Source organism: Pristis pectinata, chromosome 21, assembly GCF_009764475.1.
Source record: "Pristis pectinata isolate sPriPec2 chromosome 21, sPriPec2.1.pri, whole genome shotgun sequence".
NCBI lineage: Eukaryota > Metazoa > Chordata > Chondrichthyes > Rhinopristiformes > Pristidae > Pristis > Pristis pectinata.
The window spans coordinates 36,550,787-36,570,249 of NC_067425.1; the positions used below are offsets into that span (position 1 = coordinate 36,550,787).

At 44.8% G+C, this 19,463-nt stretch overlaps 1 protein-coding gene across 1 annotated transcript in view; it reads right to left on the reverse strand.

Annotated features, from left to right (window-relative positions):
* Positions 1–13,972: 13,972 nt before the first annotated feature.
* derl2 (derlin 2) overlaps positions 13,973–19,463 on the reverse strand; it is a 28,410-nt gene continuing 22,919 nt past the window's right edge. The window contains exon 7 of the mRNA XM_052035402.1: positions 13,973–17,265. Coding sequence (XP_051891362.1) covers positions 17,172–17,265 — 94 coding nt within the window. The 3' untranslated portion in view covers positions 13,973–17,171. The remainder of the gene's footprint in view (positions 17,266–19,463) is intronic.

Here is a 19,463-nt window from a genome sequence, read left to right on the forward strand (position 1 = left end):
GCGTGCAATAGTCTGGGCAGCCCTGGTCCATTTCTGTCACTGTCAATAGCTAAGTGAATAAAAAATGACCTGATTTCCAAAAGGCATAAAGTTAAAGATGACACATCTCTTTAATATTTTAAGCAAGATTACTTTTTTATTTCCATCTTTTACAGTTTCAAAATAACAAAAAGGGAAAAGGGCCCGAAGCAAAAGTTTGGGCACCCTGCATGGTCAATACTTAGTAACACCCCAGTATCACAGCTTGTAAACGCTTTCTGTAGCCAGCTAAGAGTCTTTCAATTCTTGTTTGGGGGATTTTCGCCCATTCTTCCTTGCTAAAGTCCTCTAGTTCTGTGAGATTCTTGGGCCATCTTGCAGGCACTGCTCTTTTGAGGTCTATCCACAGATTTTCAATGATGTTTAGGTCGGGGGACTGTGAGGGCCATGGCAAAACCTTCAGCTTGTGCCGCTTAAGGTAGTCCGTTGTGGATTTTGAGGTGTGTTTAGGATTGTTATCCTGTTGTAGAAGCCATCCTTTTTTCATCTTCAGCTTTTTTACAGACGGTGTGATGTTTGCTTCCAGAATTTGCTGGTATTTAATTGAATTCATTCTTCCGTCTATCAGTGAAATCTTCCCCGTGCCACTGGTTGCAACACAAGCCCAAAGCATGATCGACCCACCCCCGTGCTTAACAGTCGGAGAGGTGCTCTTTTCATGAAATTCTGCACCCTTTTTTCTCCAAACATATTTTGCTCATTGCAGCCAAAAAGTTCTATTTTAACTTCATCAGTCCACAGGACTTGTTTCCAAAATGCATCAGGCTTGTTTAGATGTTCCTTTGCAAACTTCTGATGCTGAATTTTGTGGTGAGGACGCAGGAAAGTTCAGAGAAAAAAGGGTGCAGAACTTCATGAAAACAACACCTCTCTGACTGTTAAACACGGGGTGGATCAATCATGCTTTGGGCTTGTGTTGCAGCCAGTGGCACGGGGAACATTTCACTGGTAGAGGGAAGAATGAATTCAATTAAATACCAGCAAATTCTGGAAGCAAACATCACACCGTCCGTAAAAAAGCTGAGGATGAAAAGAGGATGGCTTCTACAACAGGATAACGATCCTAAACACACCTCAAAATCCACAATGGACTACCTCAAGAGGCACAAGCTGAAGGTTTTGCCGTGGCCCTCACAGTCCCCCGACCTAAACATCTTTGAAAATCTGTGGATAGACCTCAAAAGAGCAGTGCATGCAAGACAGCCAAGAATCTCACAGAACTAGAAGCCTTTTGCAAGGAACAATGGGTGAAAATCCCTCAAACAAGAACTGAAAGACTCTCAGCTGGCTACAGTGAACGTTTACAAGCTGTGATACTTGCCAAAGGGGGCGTTACTAAGTACTGACCATGCAGGGTGCCCAAACTTTTGCTTCGGGCCCTTTTCCTTTTTTGTTATTTTGAAACTGTAAAAGATGGAAATAAAAAATTAATCTTGCTTAAAATATTAAAGAAATGTGTTATCTTTAACTTTATGTCTTTTGGAAATCAGGTCATCTTTTACTCGCTTAGCTATTCACAGTAACAGAAATTTTGACCAGGGCTGCCCAAACTTTTGCATGCCACTGTAAAATCATGAGGGGCATAGATAGAGTCAATGCACAGCATCTTTTTCCCAGGGTTGGGGAATCAAGAACTAGAGGGCATAGGTTTAAGGCGCAAGGGGAAAGATTTAATAGTAACCTGAGGGGCAACTTTTTCATGCAGAGGGTGGTCTGTGTACGGAATGAGCTGCCAGAGGAAATGGGTGAGGCAGGTACATTAACAACATTTAAAAGGTGCTTGGACAGGAACATGGATTAGAAGGGTTTGGAGGGCCAAATGCAGGCAAATGGGACTTGGTTAGCATGGACCAGTTGGGCTAAAGAGCCTGTTTCTGAGCTGTGCAAATCATGCAGACTAAGTATAGGTTCTCCACAAATCAATAACCCAATCTGTGTTTGGTTTCTGCAGTGTACAGGAAACCACATGATGAACACTGAATGCAGTACACGAGATTGGAAGATGTGAAGTGAATCACGGCTTCACCTGGAAAAGCTGGTTGGGTCCATGAATGGTGGGAAGAGAAGAGATGAATGGACAGGTGTTGCATCTCCTGGAGTTGCAAGGACAAGTGCCATTAGAAGGGAGTGGTTGACGGGAATGGAAGAGCGGGTCAGGGAGTCACGAAAGGAACGGTCCCTGTGAAATGCTGAAAGGGGAGGGAAGAGGAAGATATGTCTGGTGTAGAATCTCTTTAAAGGTGGCAGAAATTGGGAAGAATATGTTGAATGGGGGGGGAGGTGAGAACCAGGGAACTCTGTCCTTGTTCTGTCCTGGAGGAGAGGGAGGGGAAAGACCAGAGGCATGGGAAATGGATGAGATGCAAGGGTGATGGTAGAAGAGAAGCCACCGTTCACAAAGTCATTTCAGTGGCACCTGTAAGGAAAATCTTGTTATTGCATCAAATATGATGGGGACAGAGGAATTGGGAGCGTGGAATCATTTCCTTACAGGAGGCAAGGTGAGATGAAGAGAAATTGAGAAAGCTGTGAGAGTCTGTGAGCTTGGAATCGATTTGTAATTTTGGATCCAATTTGCCAACTTGCCTGGGATCCCATGGGCTCTAACCTTTTGAACCAGTTTCCCATGTAGGGTCTTGTCAATGGCCTTTCGTGGATCAAGTCCATGTGAACCACATCAACTTCACTGCATCTATGTATTTTGTTGTCTTTGAAAAATTCAACCAAACATGTCAGTCAGGATTTCCCCCTAACAAAACCACAATGCCTATCTTACATTAATCCCACCCTTGGAATGTTTTCCAATAACTTCCCTACCACTGACTTTGGCCTGTAGTTACCGGCCTCATCCCTGCTACCCTTCTTGAATGACCATTCAGTGTCCTTGTGCATGACTCTAATTGCTATTTTGCCTGGAAAGTGTGCCGAGAACTGGCCTGTGGGCATTTTCTTCGTTCACATGGGAAGGTTCATTAGGAAGGAGGGTGTTGCTGGTGAGTTATGAGTGAACCAGAGTGTGACAGTAGAACAATCCTGGAATGCTGAAAGGGTAGGAGACAAGATGTATGTGTTGGTGGAAGCCACGTGCTGGAGATGGTCCACTGAATGTGGAGACTGGTTGGGTGGTGGGTGAGGGCAACAGAACCCTTACTGTACTTCTGGGAGGGAGGGCATGGACAAAAGCAGTGCAGGAAATGGAATGAACGGTGTCCACTGTGGTTTACCGAGTCCTTGACAAAGATTCACTGTGAAGGAAAAGGAAAGACCCATTGAAGCACTGTTATAGAAGGTGGCATCATCAGAAGAGATACCATGGTGATGGAGCTCTTACAGGGTGCAGGGTGGGAATCTGCAGTCTTATAGTCGGTATTGATAACAAAATGGAAATAATGGGTTGATGAAGGAAAGACTCAAAGATGGGTTTAAGAGATGAGTGGAATTTGGCAGAAAAATTGAAAAAAAGATTCCATTTCAGGGCAAGAGCAGGAAGAGATCAATGTACTGGAGGAAGAGGTGAGGGAGAGTACTTGAGGATGGTTGGAAGTAGGAATATCCCACACACTCCAGAAGCAAATAGGCTCCTTTTTATTAGGCAGAAGTGAGTGGGGACAAAGGAATTATTTGAGTTTGGCCTGATAGAAGTGAATGGTGATGGATGAAGACAGAAGAATGGATCTTCAAGTCTGTTTATAAAATAATGACCGATTCTGTACCTCAAGACCAACCAACCTGCAGAAAAGAACAGTGGTGCAGCTAGAAGAGTTACTGCTTCACAGCTCCAGCGACAATGGGCTCATCCCAAAAACATATGGGTTAGTAGGTTAAGTGGCCACTCTAAGTTGCCCGTAGTGTGCAGATGAGTAGTGGAATTGGGGGAGTTGATGGGGACTGTGGGGAGAATAAAATGAGTTAGAGAAGATTAGTGTAAACATGGGTGTTGGATGGTCAGCAGGGACCTGTTGAGCTGAAGGGACAGCTTCCATGCTCTATCTCTTGCTGTCCAAAGGTCTATCAACTTCAGTCTTCAATATACTCAGTGATTGACAAAAGAAGGTTGATGTGGGTAGGGCTGTGGATGTTGTCTACATGGACTTCAGTAAAGTATCTGACAAGGACCCTCATGGTAGGCTGATCCAGAAAATTAAGACACATGTGATCCACTTTGACTTGGTAGATTGGATTCAAAATTGGCTTGGCCACAGAAGACAGAGTGTAGTGATGAAGGGACATTATTCTGACTAGAGGCCTGTGATCAGTGGTATTGGTTTATTGTACCGAGGTACAGTGAAAAACTTGTCTTGCATACAGTTTGTACAGATCAATTCATTACACAGTGCATTGAGGTAGTACAGGGTAAAACAATAACAGAATACAGAGTAAAGTGTCACAGCTACAGGGAGGTGCATTGCAGGTAGACAATAAGTGCAAGGTCATAACAGGGTAGATTGTGAGGTCAAGGGAACTGTCCAATAGTCTTATAACAGTGGGATAGAAGCTGTCCTTGAGCCTGGTGGTACGTGCCCTCAGGCTCCTGTAGCTTCTGCCTGATGGGAGGAGAGGATGACCCGGGTGGGTAGGTCTTTGATTATGTCAGCTGCTTCACCAAGGCAGCGAGAGATATAGACAGAGTCCATGGAGGGGAGGCTGGTCTCTGTGATGTGCTGGACTGTGTCCATTGACTGACTTGGATGAAAATGTAGGTGGGATGATTAGTAAATTTGCAGATGACATGACAACTGGCAGAATTATGGATTATGAGAAAGGTTGTTAACGCTTCAGCAGGATATAGATCAGTTGGAAATGTGGGTGGAGAAGTGCCAGCTGGAGTTTAATCAGGATGAGTGAGGGGTGTTGCGCTTTGGGAGGTCAAATATAAGAGAAAAGTATACAGTAAATGGCAGGACCTTTAGGAACATTAATGTACAGAGAGATCTTAGGGTGCAAGTCCATAGCTCCGAGAAAGTGGCAATGCAAATCAATAGGGTGGTAAGGAAGGCATATGACATACTTGCCTTTATTGGTCGGGGCATTGAGTATAAAAGTTGGCAAGTCATGTTGCAGCAGTATAAAACTTTGGTTAGCTCACATTTGAAGTATTGTGTGCAGTTCTGGTAACTGCATTACAGGAAGGATGTGGAGGCTTTGAAGAGGGTGCAGAAGGTGTTGCCTGGATTAGCTATGAGGAGAGGTTAGATAAACCTGTTTTCCTTGGAGCGTTGGAGGCTAAGGGGCGACCTGATCGAAGTACATAAACTTATGAAAGGAATAGACAGGGTAGATGGAGTCTTTTTCCCAGGGTGAAAAAGTCAAATATTAGAAAGCATAGCTTTAAGGTGAGAGGGGGGAAAGTTTAAAGCCGATTTGCAAGGCAAGTTTTTATTTTACACAGAGAGTGGTGGGTGCCTGGAACTCACTGCTGGGGGAAGTGGTGGAAGCAGATACAATAGAAAGTTTAAGAGGCATTTAGACAGGGACATGAACAGGCAGGGGATGGAGGGATATGGACCACGTGCAGGCAGATGGGATTAATTTAAATTGGCATCATAGTTGGCACAGACATGGTGGGCCGAAGGGCCTGTTTGTGTGTTGTACTGTTCTTCGTTCTATGAATATCCACAAATCTCAAGGGTAGGCAGTTCCAAGATTTATGAACCTCTGCCCAAAGAAATTTCTCCTCATCTCAGTTATAAACAAACAAATCATTCTCCTGAGGTTATGCCCCTAATCCCAAAGTCTCAGCATGGTAGTATAGCGGTTAGCGTAACGCTATTACAGCGCCAGCGACCCGGGTTCAATTCCCGCCGCTGTCTGTAAGGAGTTGGTACGTTCTCCCCGTGTCTGTGTGGGTTTCCTCCGGGTGCTCCGGTTTCCTCCCACATTCCAAAGACGTACAGGTTAGGAAGTTGTGGGCATGCTATGTTGGTGCTGGAAGCATGGCGACACTTGCGGGCTGCCCCCAGAACACTCCACGCAAAAGATGCATTTCACTGTGTTTTGATGTACATGTGACTAATAAAGATATCTCTTATCTGTTATCACCAGAGGAAACTCTCGGGCTGTGGAGGCGCAGAGAGACTGGCTGTCCAAGGTGAAAGTGTGATGCCTTGGGCCAGGAAACTGCAAACTGTTAAGAGTGGTGGAGGGCATTGGTGTATCGAGGATTTAGGTGGGAAGTGACTGAGCAAGTGAGAATATGTGAAGGTAGGAAATGATAAATTCCCGGGACAAGAGCAAGCTGAAACAATGGATCAACAGGGCATTCTTGCTTCTGGCTCTTGGGGAATTAGGGAAAAGTGAGCTGAGTATTGTTGGGAGACTGTTCAGTGGGAGGGTATGGAAGGAAGAGAGAAAGTCAGTGACCAGGTAGTGCAGCTTGATGTTCGGGGGTGGTGAGGAAATGAAGAGCTGGAGTCCAGCATCTATCAAACAACACCAGTGCTGCCTTTCACAATGTTCAGACTGGACATTAGTATGTGGGGTGCATCAAGTTCAGAAGGGGAGTTGAGTAGAAAAATGGCCAATTTCCACCTTCCTCCACACCTGCCTCTTAGCCGCTCCAGATCTTCTGAAGGTGACCAAGCTCACTCAAGGACAACCATCCATAGTTTAGAGGTAGGAAGGAAGAGCTGAATATCATGTTGAGTTCAAAACTGAAGTGAGATGGGGCTTCTTGGAGGACCCATTGTTCAGGATCAACCCCCAGTCAATAACCCTGTTGACATCATGGTCATTTGGCACACTACCCTCTACTTTGCAGAGGCTGAAACCAATTCATACCTCCTCTCGGACCACCATAGAGGCAGGAATTCTCTACTCCTGCCTGCCTCTATCCAAGGAAGCTCACCTATTCATCACCACCACACCCCCTCCATCTAGCTGAGACCAAGTTGTTTTGAGTGTGGGGCCCAATATACCCGATATATTTTAAATGTTAAGGTTCCTTAAAATCCAGACTTTCTGGCATCCCCAAACTATACAGAAGATCGAAATATCCTCTTGAGGAACTTGGTATACTTCCACCCGTCAGTTTGAACTTGCACACAAGATACCAGGTCCTTATTGTGCAACAAGAATGGGAGCACTTGCTTCACCCTTTTGCTTTGTACCATTGGAGTCACTGGAGATTGGCAGCACCTCAGAAGGAAGCCACTCACTCACAGTACTGATGACCTCTGAACAATCAAACTTTCTGAAACCTTACAATTTATGTGTTTTCAAATACATATCCTCCTTCCTTTGAGTACACCTTGGGTTCAGAATCAACGCATGCTTCCACAACTGAGCCTAGTGCTTCACGTGAACCCTCCTCTTCTCAACAGCTCAGTAATCAATATGACGAGTGGGGGATCATAACTATAAATCCTGAACACAGTTACTGGAAACAAATTGAATATGCCCTCAGCAAGATGAGGGAAAGGATCAGAATTAAGAGGTAAAGGCAGCAGTGAAATGGGAAACACCTTGAGATGTTACAAGCAGCCACATTAACCTGTATTGGTGAGGTGAGCCAAATGTAGGTGATCAGGGAAGAAGTGAGTCCAGGTACAAACACAGCATGGATTCAAGCAAGGATTGTAGCATAGACAGGACGCTGGCTGAGGTTGGTCCACGTGGTGACGAAGATAATGCAAGAGACAGATGATGGGAAATAGGCAGAACCTGTAGGAGGTGGGGCCGGGAGGAGGCTGAGACAATGAAGGAAGAGGTTGAGACATGCACGGCAAGTTCCTCAGGTTGTGCTACATTTCCACAATTTGACCCTTCTACAAATATGGGGCCTGGTACCACCTTTAATTTTTTACAGATTTCTATATTCTTAAAGGTTAGCAAATGCCCTAATTGTAGAGATTCCAATGATGGAGCAGATAGAGCTGCTGCCTTACAGCTCCAGTTCAGCCCTGACCACCGGTGCTATGTGTGCAGAATACGCACGTTCTCCCCGTGACTACACGGGTTTCTTCCCACAAAGACTTGCAGGTTAGTAGGTTAATTGGCTACTGTAAATTGCCCCGAGTGGTGAGTGGTGGAATCTGCTGGGAATTGAGGGAATATGGAATTCGAGGATTGGTATAAATGAGCACCTGAAGAAAGGTGACAAGGAAACAGAAGGACCACCACCTACAGTCACATTGCAGCCTGCCCAACTCAACGGTGAATTCAGAACTTGCAAGATTTTTTATTTTGGCTTCCCGGCCCTTTCAGCTGATTCCACTTCCCCATTTGTACATCCTCCAGATGGAAATTTTGTCCCCTTATCTGCCCCTTGCATTATCACCTCTCTTGTTATTTAGCCTCTCCTGGCTTCCACCCAATCACAGACCTCCCCTTTCCTCTGTATCTTTAAAGGTATTTGCTGCTAACCTTTCCTAGTTCAGATGACAAATCATTAACCTGAACATTAACTCTTGATGCAGATTTTTGACACTTTTTGAGAGTGTTTTCCTCATGGTGAGAAGCTCAGGAGTGTGGAAGGACAGAGAGGTTTCAGGATCCCATGAACAGAAATCACCAAAAACTAGCAAAATGGCAAAAGAAATTAATAGGCTATTGGATTGTTAGATGTTATCTCAAGGTTTGGAGGATAAAGGTACGGATGTTATGCTACAACTGTTCTAAGTCATGATTAGTTCCAATATGGAGTATCATGTTCAGGTGGTTAAGATGATTAAAGGAGTTAGTAGGTAAATAAGAAAAATTATTTACGCTGGAGGGGAAATTTAGCAACATTGTGACCACTTTGCACTAAAATGGACTTTGTTTTTTGGTCTAATTGTGTCTTTTTTGTAAAAATTGTTTTATTTGTTCAATTTATGTTTTCCTTGTGAATGCCACTGATCTGATGCTAAGTGCCTGTGATGCTGCTGCTAGTAAGTTCTTTCACATACTTGCGCACATGACAATAAACTTGACCTTGACTTTGAAACTGAGAAGAGGCATGACCTGAAATTTGAGAGAGATGATTCAGGGGTGATGTCAGAGAGCACGTCCTCACACGGTGTGAGTAGCTATCCACATCTCTGGTCACAGAAAGTGAAGGTTCTCTGAACATTTCCAAGACTGCAACTGATAGATTTTGGCTAGGTAGGGATATTGAGAATGAGAGAACCAAACTAGGTAAATGGAGGCAAGTTACTGATCAGGCGATGTAAATGAGTAGTGGACCAGAGCTGAGGAATTGAACGGCCTTCCCCTGCTCCAATATTCTTCACTCAGCCATCTGGATGCCCCTGAGCAGCCATCGCTATCAGTGCCAACACAAAGCCCCTCAGGGCCTAAAACAGGTTATTTCCACAATTATTTTATACAAATGTGTTCTGTAGCATGACCATCTTGTATAATACATTTATTAATGTAGGCCCTTGTTTCTGTCAGCAGTCCTATTGTATTAACTCTTTGGGTGTATTAAGCAGCTCTCCCTACAAAATACATTAAGCCCTTGATAATTTTCCACACCTTAGCTGTCAATTTATAATGAAAGTAATCCTGCAGTAAAGATAGAGAAGAATTCTTTTCTTTAGACTAAAGAACGTTACATGGAAATACATAAGTACAATTGGTTCACATTAGATCTCTCAGCCGTATTTCATCAAACTAGTGCATGGCTGAGGTTTACTAGAGCTCAGACGGCAGGAAGGTGGTTTAAAGGCAAGTTGACGTAGCTATAGAACTCTGCCTTTTAGTACATGTAACTACCACCAACACCTCACAGTAGAACTAGCCCCCCAATTCCCCTGCCTTCCCATAGTGGCTGGCGAGTGAAACTAGTTCAGAAGAATGAGCATTCCCCTAACGGAACTAAAAAGTGATTGTTTCTATACCATCCCAACACCTACAAGAGTAGAAGAGGACTTGCTATTTAATGGCAGCTTTCACAATCTTGGGATACCCCAAAAGTCTTACAGCTAATGCCCTATTTTGAATTAGCATTTGAGTTTCCTGTTCATGCAGGAAACACAGCAGCTAACTGGTGAACAGCAAACTCCCATGAACAGCAATGAGATGATGACGACGTTGGTAGGTGATTTCGATTGAAGAATGAATTTTAGACAGGGTATCAGGAGAGGTCACCTGCTCTTCCCAGAAATAGTGTGACAGGTTCTTTCACACAGAGGGCAAAACAGACCTGAGTTTTACATTTTAGTTCAATGATGGAACCTCCAGTAGTGCAGCACTTCCTCAGTGTCACTCTAGATTTTCTGTTTGGGCCTATGGAGTGGGACCTGAACCTTTGACCTACTGACTCATAAGGCAAGGTGCTAACACTGGGCCACAAGCCATACTTCTATAGTGAAACAATTTCTCAATCCTCCTCAGAGAGATATCTGTAACCTGACTGGTGTTTCAGTCTCCTCCTTCAGGGAAATCTCTCTACATTGACTGGGGTCTCCTGGTTTCTCAAATAAAAACAGAAATTGCTGGAAATACTCAGCAAGTTTGTCAGCATTTGTGAAGAGAGAAATAGAGTTAATGTTTCAGGTTAATGGCCTTTTTTCAGAATTGAGAAAACAGAGATGATGTAAGTTGCAGAGACAGATAGACTAGCTGCCATCAACATGCCAACCCCAACCTCTTTCAGTCATGCCATTCCCTTTCATCCATTTTCTCTTGGTTTCCTTCTATCATCGACATTCCCTCAGCTTTCGGCCCCCTCGCTGCAACCTGAAACACATCTGTTTTGCAGACTTCCTAGTTCTGATCTGATGAATATTGACAGCATTTTCTGCTTTTATTTAAGACTTACAGTATCTGGTGATTTTTGCTTTTCTCTCAATTACCCCAAGGAAGATATCTGTAAACTTACTGCTGTTTTACAGTTCTCTCCCCCAGACTCTTTAACCCCTGCTTCTCAGGGCATCTGCCAAGCCAGCCAGGGATGAGAATATGTGGGTGCCATGGGCAGGTGATAGAGAAGGGATGTGTTCGGACAGGCTTGAGATGTGTCTATTTTAACGCAAGGAGTGTTGTGAACAAGGCGGATGAGCTTAGAGCTTGGATCGATACTTGGAGCTATGATGTGGTGGCCATTACAGAGACTTGGATGGCTCCGGGGCTGGAATGGTTGATTCAAGTGCCAGGTTTTGGATGTTTCAGGAAGGACGGGGAGGGAGGCAAGAGAGGTGGGGGAGCGGCACTGTTGATCAGAGATAGCGTCATGGCTGCGGAAAAGGTGGACGTCGTGGAGGGACTGTCTACGGAGTCTCTGTGGGTGGAGGTTAGGAACAGGAAGGGGTCGATAACGGTGCTGGGTGTTTTTTATAGGCCGCCCAATAGTGACAGGGTTATTGAGGAGCAGATAGGGAAGCAGATCCTAGAAAGGTGTGAGAATAACAGAGTTGTTGTGATGGGGGATTTTAATTTCCCAAACATCGATTGGCATCTCCAGACAGTGAGGGGTTTAGATGGGGTGGAGTTTGTTAGGTGTGTTCAGGAAGGGTTCTTGACACAATATGTAGATAGACCTACAAGAGGAGAGGCTGTGCTTGATTTGGTATTGGGAAATGAACCTGGTCAGGTGTCAGATCTCTCAGTGGGTGAACATTTTGGTGATAGAATTATGATCACTATCTCCTTTACGTTAGCACTGGAGAGGGATAGGAACAGACAGACTAGAAAGATGTTTACTTGGAGTAAAGGGAATTATGAGGCTCTCGGGCAGGAAATTGGAAGCTTAAATTGGGAACAGATGTTCTCTGGGAAAAGTACAGAAGAAATGTGGCAAATATTCAGGGGATATTTGTGTGGAGCTCTGAACAGACATGTTACGATGAGACAGGGGAGTCATGATAGGATACAGGAACCGTGGTGTACGAAGGCTATAATAAATCTAGTCAAAAGGAAAAGAAAAGCTTACAAAAGGTTCAGAGAGCTAGGTAATGTTAGACATCTGGAGGAGTACAAGGCTAAAAGGAAGGAAGAGATTAGGAGAGCCAGAAGGGGACATGCGAAGGCCTTGGCAGGCAGGATCAAGGAAAACCCCAAGGCGTTCTACAAGTATGTGAAGAGTAAGAGGATGAAATGCGAAAGGATAGGGCCTATCAAGTGCAGCAGTGGGAAAGTGTGTATGGATCTGGAAGAAATAGCGGAGGTACTTAATGAATACTTTATGTCAGTATTCACCACAGAAAAAGATCTGGGGGATCGTAGTGGGGACTTGCAGTGGCCTGAAAAGCTTGAGCATGTAGATATTAGAAAAGAGGTGGTGCTGAAACTTTTGGAAAGTATCAAGTTAGATAAGTCACCGGGACCAGATGAGATGTACCCCAGGTTGCTGTGGGAGGCGAGGGAGGAGATTGTGGTCCCTCTGACGATGATCTTTGTGTCGTCCATGGAGACGGGAGAGGTTCCGGAAGATTGGAGGGTTGCGGATGTTGTTCCCTTATTCAAGAAGGGGAGTAGGGATAGTCCAGGAAATTACAGACTGGTGAGTCTTACCTCAGTGGTTGGTAAGCTGATGGAGAAGATCCTGAGAGGCAGGATTTATGAACATTTGGAGAGGTATAATATGATTAGGAATAGTCAGCATGGCTTTGTCAAGGGCAGGTCCTGCCTTACAAGCCTGATTGAATTTTTTGAGGATTTGACTAAACACATCGATGAAGGGAGAGCAGTAGGTGTAGTGTATATGGATTTCAGCAAGGCATTTGATAAGGTACCCCACGCAAGGCTTATGGAGAAGGTGAGGAGACATGGGATCCAAGGGGACATTGCAGTGTGGATCCAGAACTGGCTGGCCCACAGAAGGCAAAGAGTGGTTGTTGAAGGGTCGTATTCTGAGTGGAGGTCGGTGACCAGTGGTGTACCTCAGGGGTCTGTACTGGGACCCTTAGTCTTTGTGATTTTTATAAACGACCTGGATGAGGAAGTGGAGGGGTCGGTTAGTAAGTTTGCGGATGACACGAAGGTTGGGGGTGTTGTGGATAATTTGGAGGGCTGTCAGAGGTTACAGAGGGACATAGATAGGATGCAGAGTTGGTCTGAGAAGTGGCAGATGCAGTTCAACCCAGATAAGTGTGAAGTGGTTCATTTTGGTAGGTCAAATATGTTGGCGGAATATAGTCTTAATGGTAGGACTCTTGGCAGTGTGGAGGATCAGAGGGATCTTGAGGTCCGAGTCCATAGGCCGCTCAAAGTGGTGATGCAGGTTGATTCTGTGGTTAAGAAGGCATATGGTGTATTGTCCTTCATCAATCGGGGAATTGAATTTAGGAGCCGAGAGGTATTGTTGCAGCTATATAGGTCCCTGGTCAGACCCCACTTGGAATATTGTGCTCAGTTCTGGTTGCCTCACTACAAGAAAGATGTGAAAGCCATAGAGAGGGTGCAGAGGAGATTTACAAGGATGCTGCCTAGAATGCGGAGCATGCCTTATGAAAGCAGGCTGAGGGAACTTGGCCTTTTCTCCTTGGAGCGACGGAGGATGGGGGGGACCTGATAGAGGTGTGTAAAATGATGAGAGGTATTGATAAGGTAGATAGTCAGAGGCTTTTCCCCAAGGCTGAATTGGTGGCCACAAGGGGACATAGGTTTAAGGTGCTGGGGAGTAGGTACAGAGGAGATGTCCGGGGTAAGTTTTTTACTCAGAGAGTGGTGAGTGCGTGGAGTGAGCTGCTGGAAACGGTGGTGGAGGCTGATACGATAGGGTCTTTCAAGAGACTGTTAGATCGGTACATGGAGCTGAGTAAAATAGAGGGCTATGGGTAAGCCTAGTAACTTCCAGGGTAGGGACATGTTCGGCACAGCTTTGTGGGCCGAAGGGCCTGAATTGTGCTGTAATTGTTCTTTGTTCTATGTGTACAGAAGAACCTTAAGAATTGGAGAAATATGAATGAAAATAATTTAATTTCTATCACAAGGTTTTCCATAAATTGGAGATGAGTATCAGAATAAAAAGGTGAAACTCTTGTCAAACATCTGAAAGGTTGAACAAGAAACTAGTTACAGAGTGTAGGTCTCTATCAATAATATCAGTTAACATGCTGTAAATGGAACCAGAGATACACCCAACAGCTTCACAATACTCTGCTTATGGGAATTGCATTTTATGATTAAAAATATCCAAACACTTCGTCTAACGTAGATTTGGTAAAATGGTAAATTGATTGAAAGGATTCAACCTTTTATAGTGATCTGTGGTTCCGGCCCATGGGTACCAGGCCACAGGAATAAAAGATGGTTCCAAATCCATGGGGTAGCTGCAGCTCCAGGTGATACCTACACCTGCCATAATCTGCAAGCACATGGTGAGGAAGCTCAGTGGCCGCCAGCCCCAGCCCAGCCCCAAGGGCTCGGACAGTACCCTTCTTCAGCTTCACGACGTAGCCAGGATGAGGTACAGTGCAGTGGGTGTGGGGCATCGTGTAATATTGCAGGGGCCATTAATCATGTAGCTGATTGGTACTGACCAGCTGAGCCTGGTCTAGTTCCATCTGATACACACAAACCACGGCCCGGAGGGAGTGGTGCTGAAATCAGAAAGCATAGCAGAGGTAGGAGGGTGGAGCCTGTGCCAGCCTACCACCCCGACACCCTGTTCAACAATCGATGAAACTGAAACCCAGTGGCCATGAAGGATTTTACAGTACCAACAATAACATTTGAGTGGTGGGGAGAGAGAAACCCTTGACAAAACAACCTGATTAAATCTTAGCTCACTAGTTACATCAAATTAGGATTACAGTCTGAAGCTATCAGCTACAACTGAGGTCCATGAGCCTTAACAAGGGTGCAGTCACTGACAACCCACGTCTCTGCCAGCTGAACTGCAGTAGGAATGCTGAACTCTCTATGAATCAGACCGAATGCTGCCTGAAATTTACCAAGGTCAATGGACAATGAGCCAAGTGTTTTTTCAATGGGAATTTTTAAAAGTACCCATGACAGTAAAGGATATTCTCAACAGTAAACACTGATAACACGAAAATGACACCTGGCTCAGCCCTCCTCAGTGGCTGCTGGGGCCTGCATTGCTTAACCCAAGACCTGAATTCACTCACCTAGACCGAGAAGCAGGGTTAGACAGATAAGAGCTTGCATTATAGAGTGCCCTTCCACAGCCTCACAACCTGCCAGCAGCAATGAAGCAGGTAGGAAATGTGGCAGTCAGTCTGTGCACAGGGACCTACAACAGCAGAGAGATTAACAAAAAAGAGATCGACTGCTCTTGATGTTTACAAAAGGTATAAACAATCACCTGGATACTGGGAAAAATTCTGCTCCTCATCTTTGAAATAGTGACACAAGAGCTTGTGTCCAGCTGAGAGGGCAAATGGTGCTGTGATAGGATGGCTCCCAACAGTGCTGCAGCCCCCCACTACTGCATTGAAGCCAACCTGGGCTGTGATTTCAAGCTCTGGAGCAGCACCTCAGACTCAGGGACATGAGCTATGGAGCCATGGCTTTCAGTGAAAAATACTTGGTGAGAAAGCCTTTTTCCAGCCTGCAGTCCTTCCTCCCAAGTGCCCAGCATGGGTCCACCTGTGTTCTGTCACCAGAGTTGGATCCTTCTCCCTTCCAGCAGCAAACCAACACCAGGAATACAGAGTGTTTCACTACTGCAAAGTTCCAGTCATGTTACAGTTCCTCTGCCATCAGCATCCGACTGCTCATGCTATTTCCTACTATGTTTCCATGACCTGGGAAACAAAGCTTGCTCTGACACAAGGTTGGGAACCTCACATAAGAGGGTGACCAGCTAAGATCTATGTGGGAAATTGTAAGTATTAGAGCTGTGACCTTAATGGCCATTACTGAAGCAAGAACGTTTTAATACATTCATATTAACCAGACTGATTTAAGCATATTTGTAAACAGTTTGCTTGAGATATTTTACACCTAGATTCTGCTAAATAATGTGCAAGAAATTAATGGAAGTCGATTAAGGAGCCTCTGTCTTACCTTCCATTTGATCCATTCTTCACACTAACCAGTGCAATGTCTAGCACTATTCATATGCAGTGTGGGGCTATCCATCTAACAATATATTCTACCTTGATCCAGCCACAGGTAAGTTAACTAAAATAGGACATTGATAGTACTTGGTTATGTGGAAATTTGAGCACAACTAACTCCCATAAATGGCAGAATGATAAATGACCAGAACACCTGCCCAGTGAAGTCAACTGGGGGATAAACCTGCACTTATTTGAAATATTGTCCTGTGATCTTACACATCTGCTTGAAAGAACAGACACTTTAATGTCTCAGTTTAGAGACAGTACTTTCCACAGTGTGGTATTCCCTTAATATTGCTTAGAAACATTAGCCTAGTTTTTTTTATCGGTGATCTCTGGAGTGAGGTTTGAACTCACATCATTCTCTCTCAGCCGGAAGTGCTGCCAACTGCTGACAACATGGGTATGCAGATATCCTCAGACCACCAGTGGACAATTACTTAAAAGCAGCTACACATGTACTTAGTCAAGTTAAAACTCATCTGAGGCTAGCGGTGGATTAGCCTGTTTAACAATGCTGACAATCTCATGCCGTCCAAATGACATAAATGCAGGATTATGCTGCAAGTGTTTCAGTTCAACAAAATATCCTGACTGATATATTGACAACTCAAAATATACTAATTGCAGAGGTGGACTGTACTTGGTCTATGCAAAGGCAATGTAGAACTGTGTTAACACAGCTTGGTACAGATCAAAGGCTCCATCCATTTGCTTTTGGTTCAGTAATTTAATGTCAAGAATCAGATAGATTTTGATGGTCGAGTTCCGATTTCATTGTCAAATAATACTTACAAGTCTGACACCAGTCAGCCACTGTTCATAAAAAAGTTATATAAAAATTATGGCCACACATATGACTGTCACCTCAGATATTTGATCTTCTGCAAATTAATGTGAATCTCAGATGTCCAGTTCCATAGAGTAAACCTTATTGAAACTATCGGCTATTCCAGTATAACAGGCATAGGCACTGTTGGCCAATTGTAATTCACCCTCAGGAAAGGCAGGTATCCATCACGCAGGTGGTGCTTGCTGGTTGGTGGGTCGTTGGCAATCTGCAAGGTTGTATTCTTTGAAATGAACCAAGGCAAGCAGTAGGGAGGCAAATGAGAACAAATACATCCTCTGAGGTTCTCAAGAGTATGTGTGGCTGGCGGTTGTTCATGGCTCGCCTCCAAGTCACTGCCCCTCGCCCCAGTTGAAGCCCCCAGGTCGGTCCTCAGGCAGTGGGTTGTAGTTGGGGTCCTCTTCAGGAATGTCAAAAATAGCTTTGCTGCCAATGACAAACAGAGATTGCCGGGGTAAGTGCTGAACACAAACAACGTCATATGAAATCAAAACGGAAAATTCTGCAAATACTAAGCAGGCTGGGATGCATCAGTGGGAAGAGAAACAGAGTCAATGGTTCAGGTCAAAGTCCCTTTGCCAGGACTGGGAAGGAGACAAAAGAAGTTCATTAAGCTGCAGGGAAGGTGGGGGAGGGGGATGTCTCTGATAGGGTAAAACCAGGGTTACCATGGGGATAAGGTATAAACAAGGTTATCTGTCAATGAATGAATGGTTGATGAGGAGGCGTACAGGAGTGAGAGATCAGCTGGTTGAGCGGTGTTGCAACAACATCCTCTCACTCAATGTCAGCAAGACCAAGAAATTGATTGTGGACTTCATGAAGGGGAAGTCGGGAGAACACACACCAGTCCTCATTGAGGGGTCAGCAGTGGAAAGGATGAGCAGCTTCAAGTCCTGGATGTCAACATCTCAGAGGATCTATCCTGAGCCCAACACATTGATGCCACAACAAAAAAGGCACACCAGTGGTTCTACTTCGTTAGGAGTTTGACGGGATTTGGTATGTCACCAAAGACTCTAACATACCCTTGTGAAGTGATACACTTTGGAAGATTGAATCTGAAGGCAGAATACAAGGTTAATGGCAGGACTCTTACCATTGTGGAGGACCAGAGCGACCTTGGGGTCCACATCCATAGATCCCTCAAAGTTGCCACGCAGGTCAATAGGGTTGTTAAGGCGGCACATGGAGTGTTGGCCTTCATTAGTCAGGGTACTGAGTTCAAGAGCAGCGAGGTAATGTGGCAGCTATATAGGACCCTGGTCAGACCCCACTTGGAGTACTGTGCTCAGTTCTGGTCGCCTCACTACAGGAAGGATGTGAAGCCATAGAAAGGGTGCAGAGGAGATTTACCAGGTTGCTGCCTGGATTAGAGAGCATGTCTTATGAGGATAGGTGGAGTGAGCTAGGGCTTTTCTCTTTGGAGAGGAGGAGGATGAGAGGTGACTTGATGGAGGTGTACAAGACGATAAGAGGCATAGATCAAGTGGACAGTCAGAGACTTTTTACCAGTGTGACAGTGGCTAACACAAGGGGACATAATTTTAAGGTGATTGGAGGAAGGTATAAGGGGGATGTCAGGGGTAAGTTTTTTTTACACAGAGAGTGGTGGGTGTGTGGAATGCACTGCCTCCAGAGGTTGGAGGGGCAGATACATTAGGGACATTTAAGAGACTCTTAGATAGACACATGAATGATAGAAAAATAGGGGGCTATGTGAAAGATAGATCTTAGGGCAGGATAAAATGTTGGCACAACATTGTGGGCCAAAGGGCCTGTACTGTGCTGTAGTGTTCTATGTTCTAAATTTCTATAGCTGTACAGCAGAGAGCATTCTGTCCGGTTGCATCACCACGTGGTATGGAGTCTTCAATGCACCGGATCGCAAGAGACTGCAGAGGGTTATAGACTCAGCAAACCATCACAGGCACAACCCTCTGCACCATCTAGGACATCTTCCAGAGACAGTGCCTTAAGAAAGGCGGCATCTATCATTAAGGACCCTCCCCATCCGGAACATGCCCCCTTCTCGTTACTACCATCAGGGAGGAGGTACAGGAGCCTAAAGACCCACACTCAGTGATTCAGGAATAGTTTCTTCCCCTCCACCATCAGATTTCTGAACAATCCATGAACACTACCTCGTTATTCCTTTACCTTTTGCGCTTTATTTTTGTAATTTATAGATTTTGTCTTTGTACTGTACTGCTGCTGCAAAACAACGAATTTCACGTCATACATCAGTGATAATAAACCTGATTCTGAATGGGAGCAGTTAGCAGTTACATAGACAAAAGAATGTACGACACTTGCGGGCTGCCCCCAGAACACTCTACGCAAAAGATATATTTCACTGTGTGTTTCGATGTACATGTGACTAATAAAGATATCTTATCGCTTATCTTATCTCAATGTGCTCAGGCAGAAGATGAGGAGCTGTATCGAGCTCCACAGCAACAGTCCATGTTTTCCTGCATTTTGTAACTCCCACATTCTTTTGTCAATGTAACTGCTAACTGCTCCCATTTAGAATCTACTCTATGTTCTCACTCTCTAACTGCTCCCAATCACTCACTGACCACGTAACCTTGTTCACAGCTCAACCCCATGGTAACCTCGGT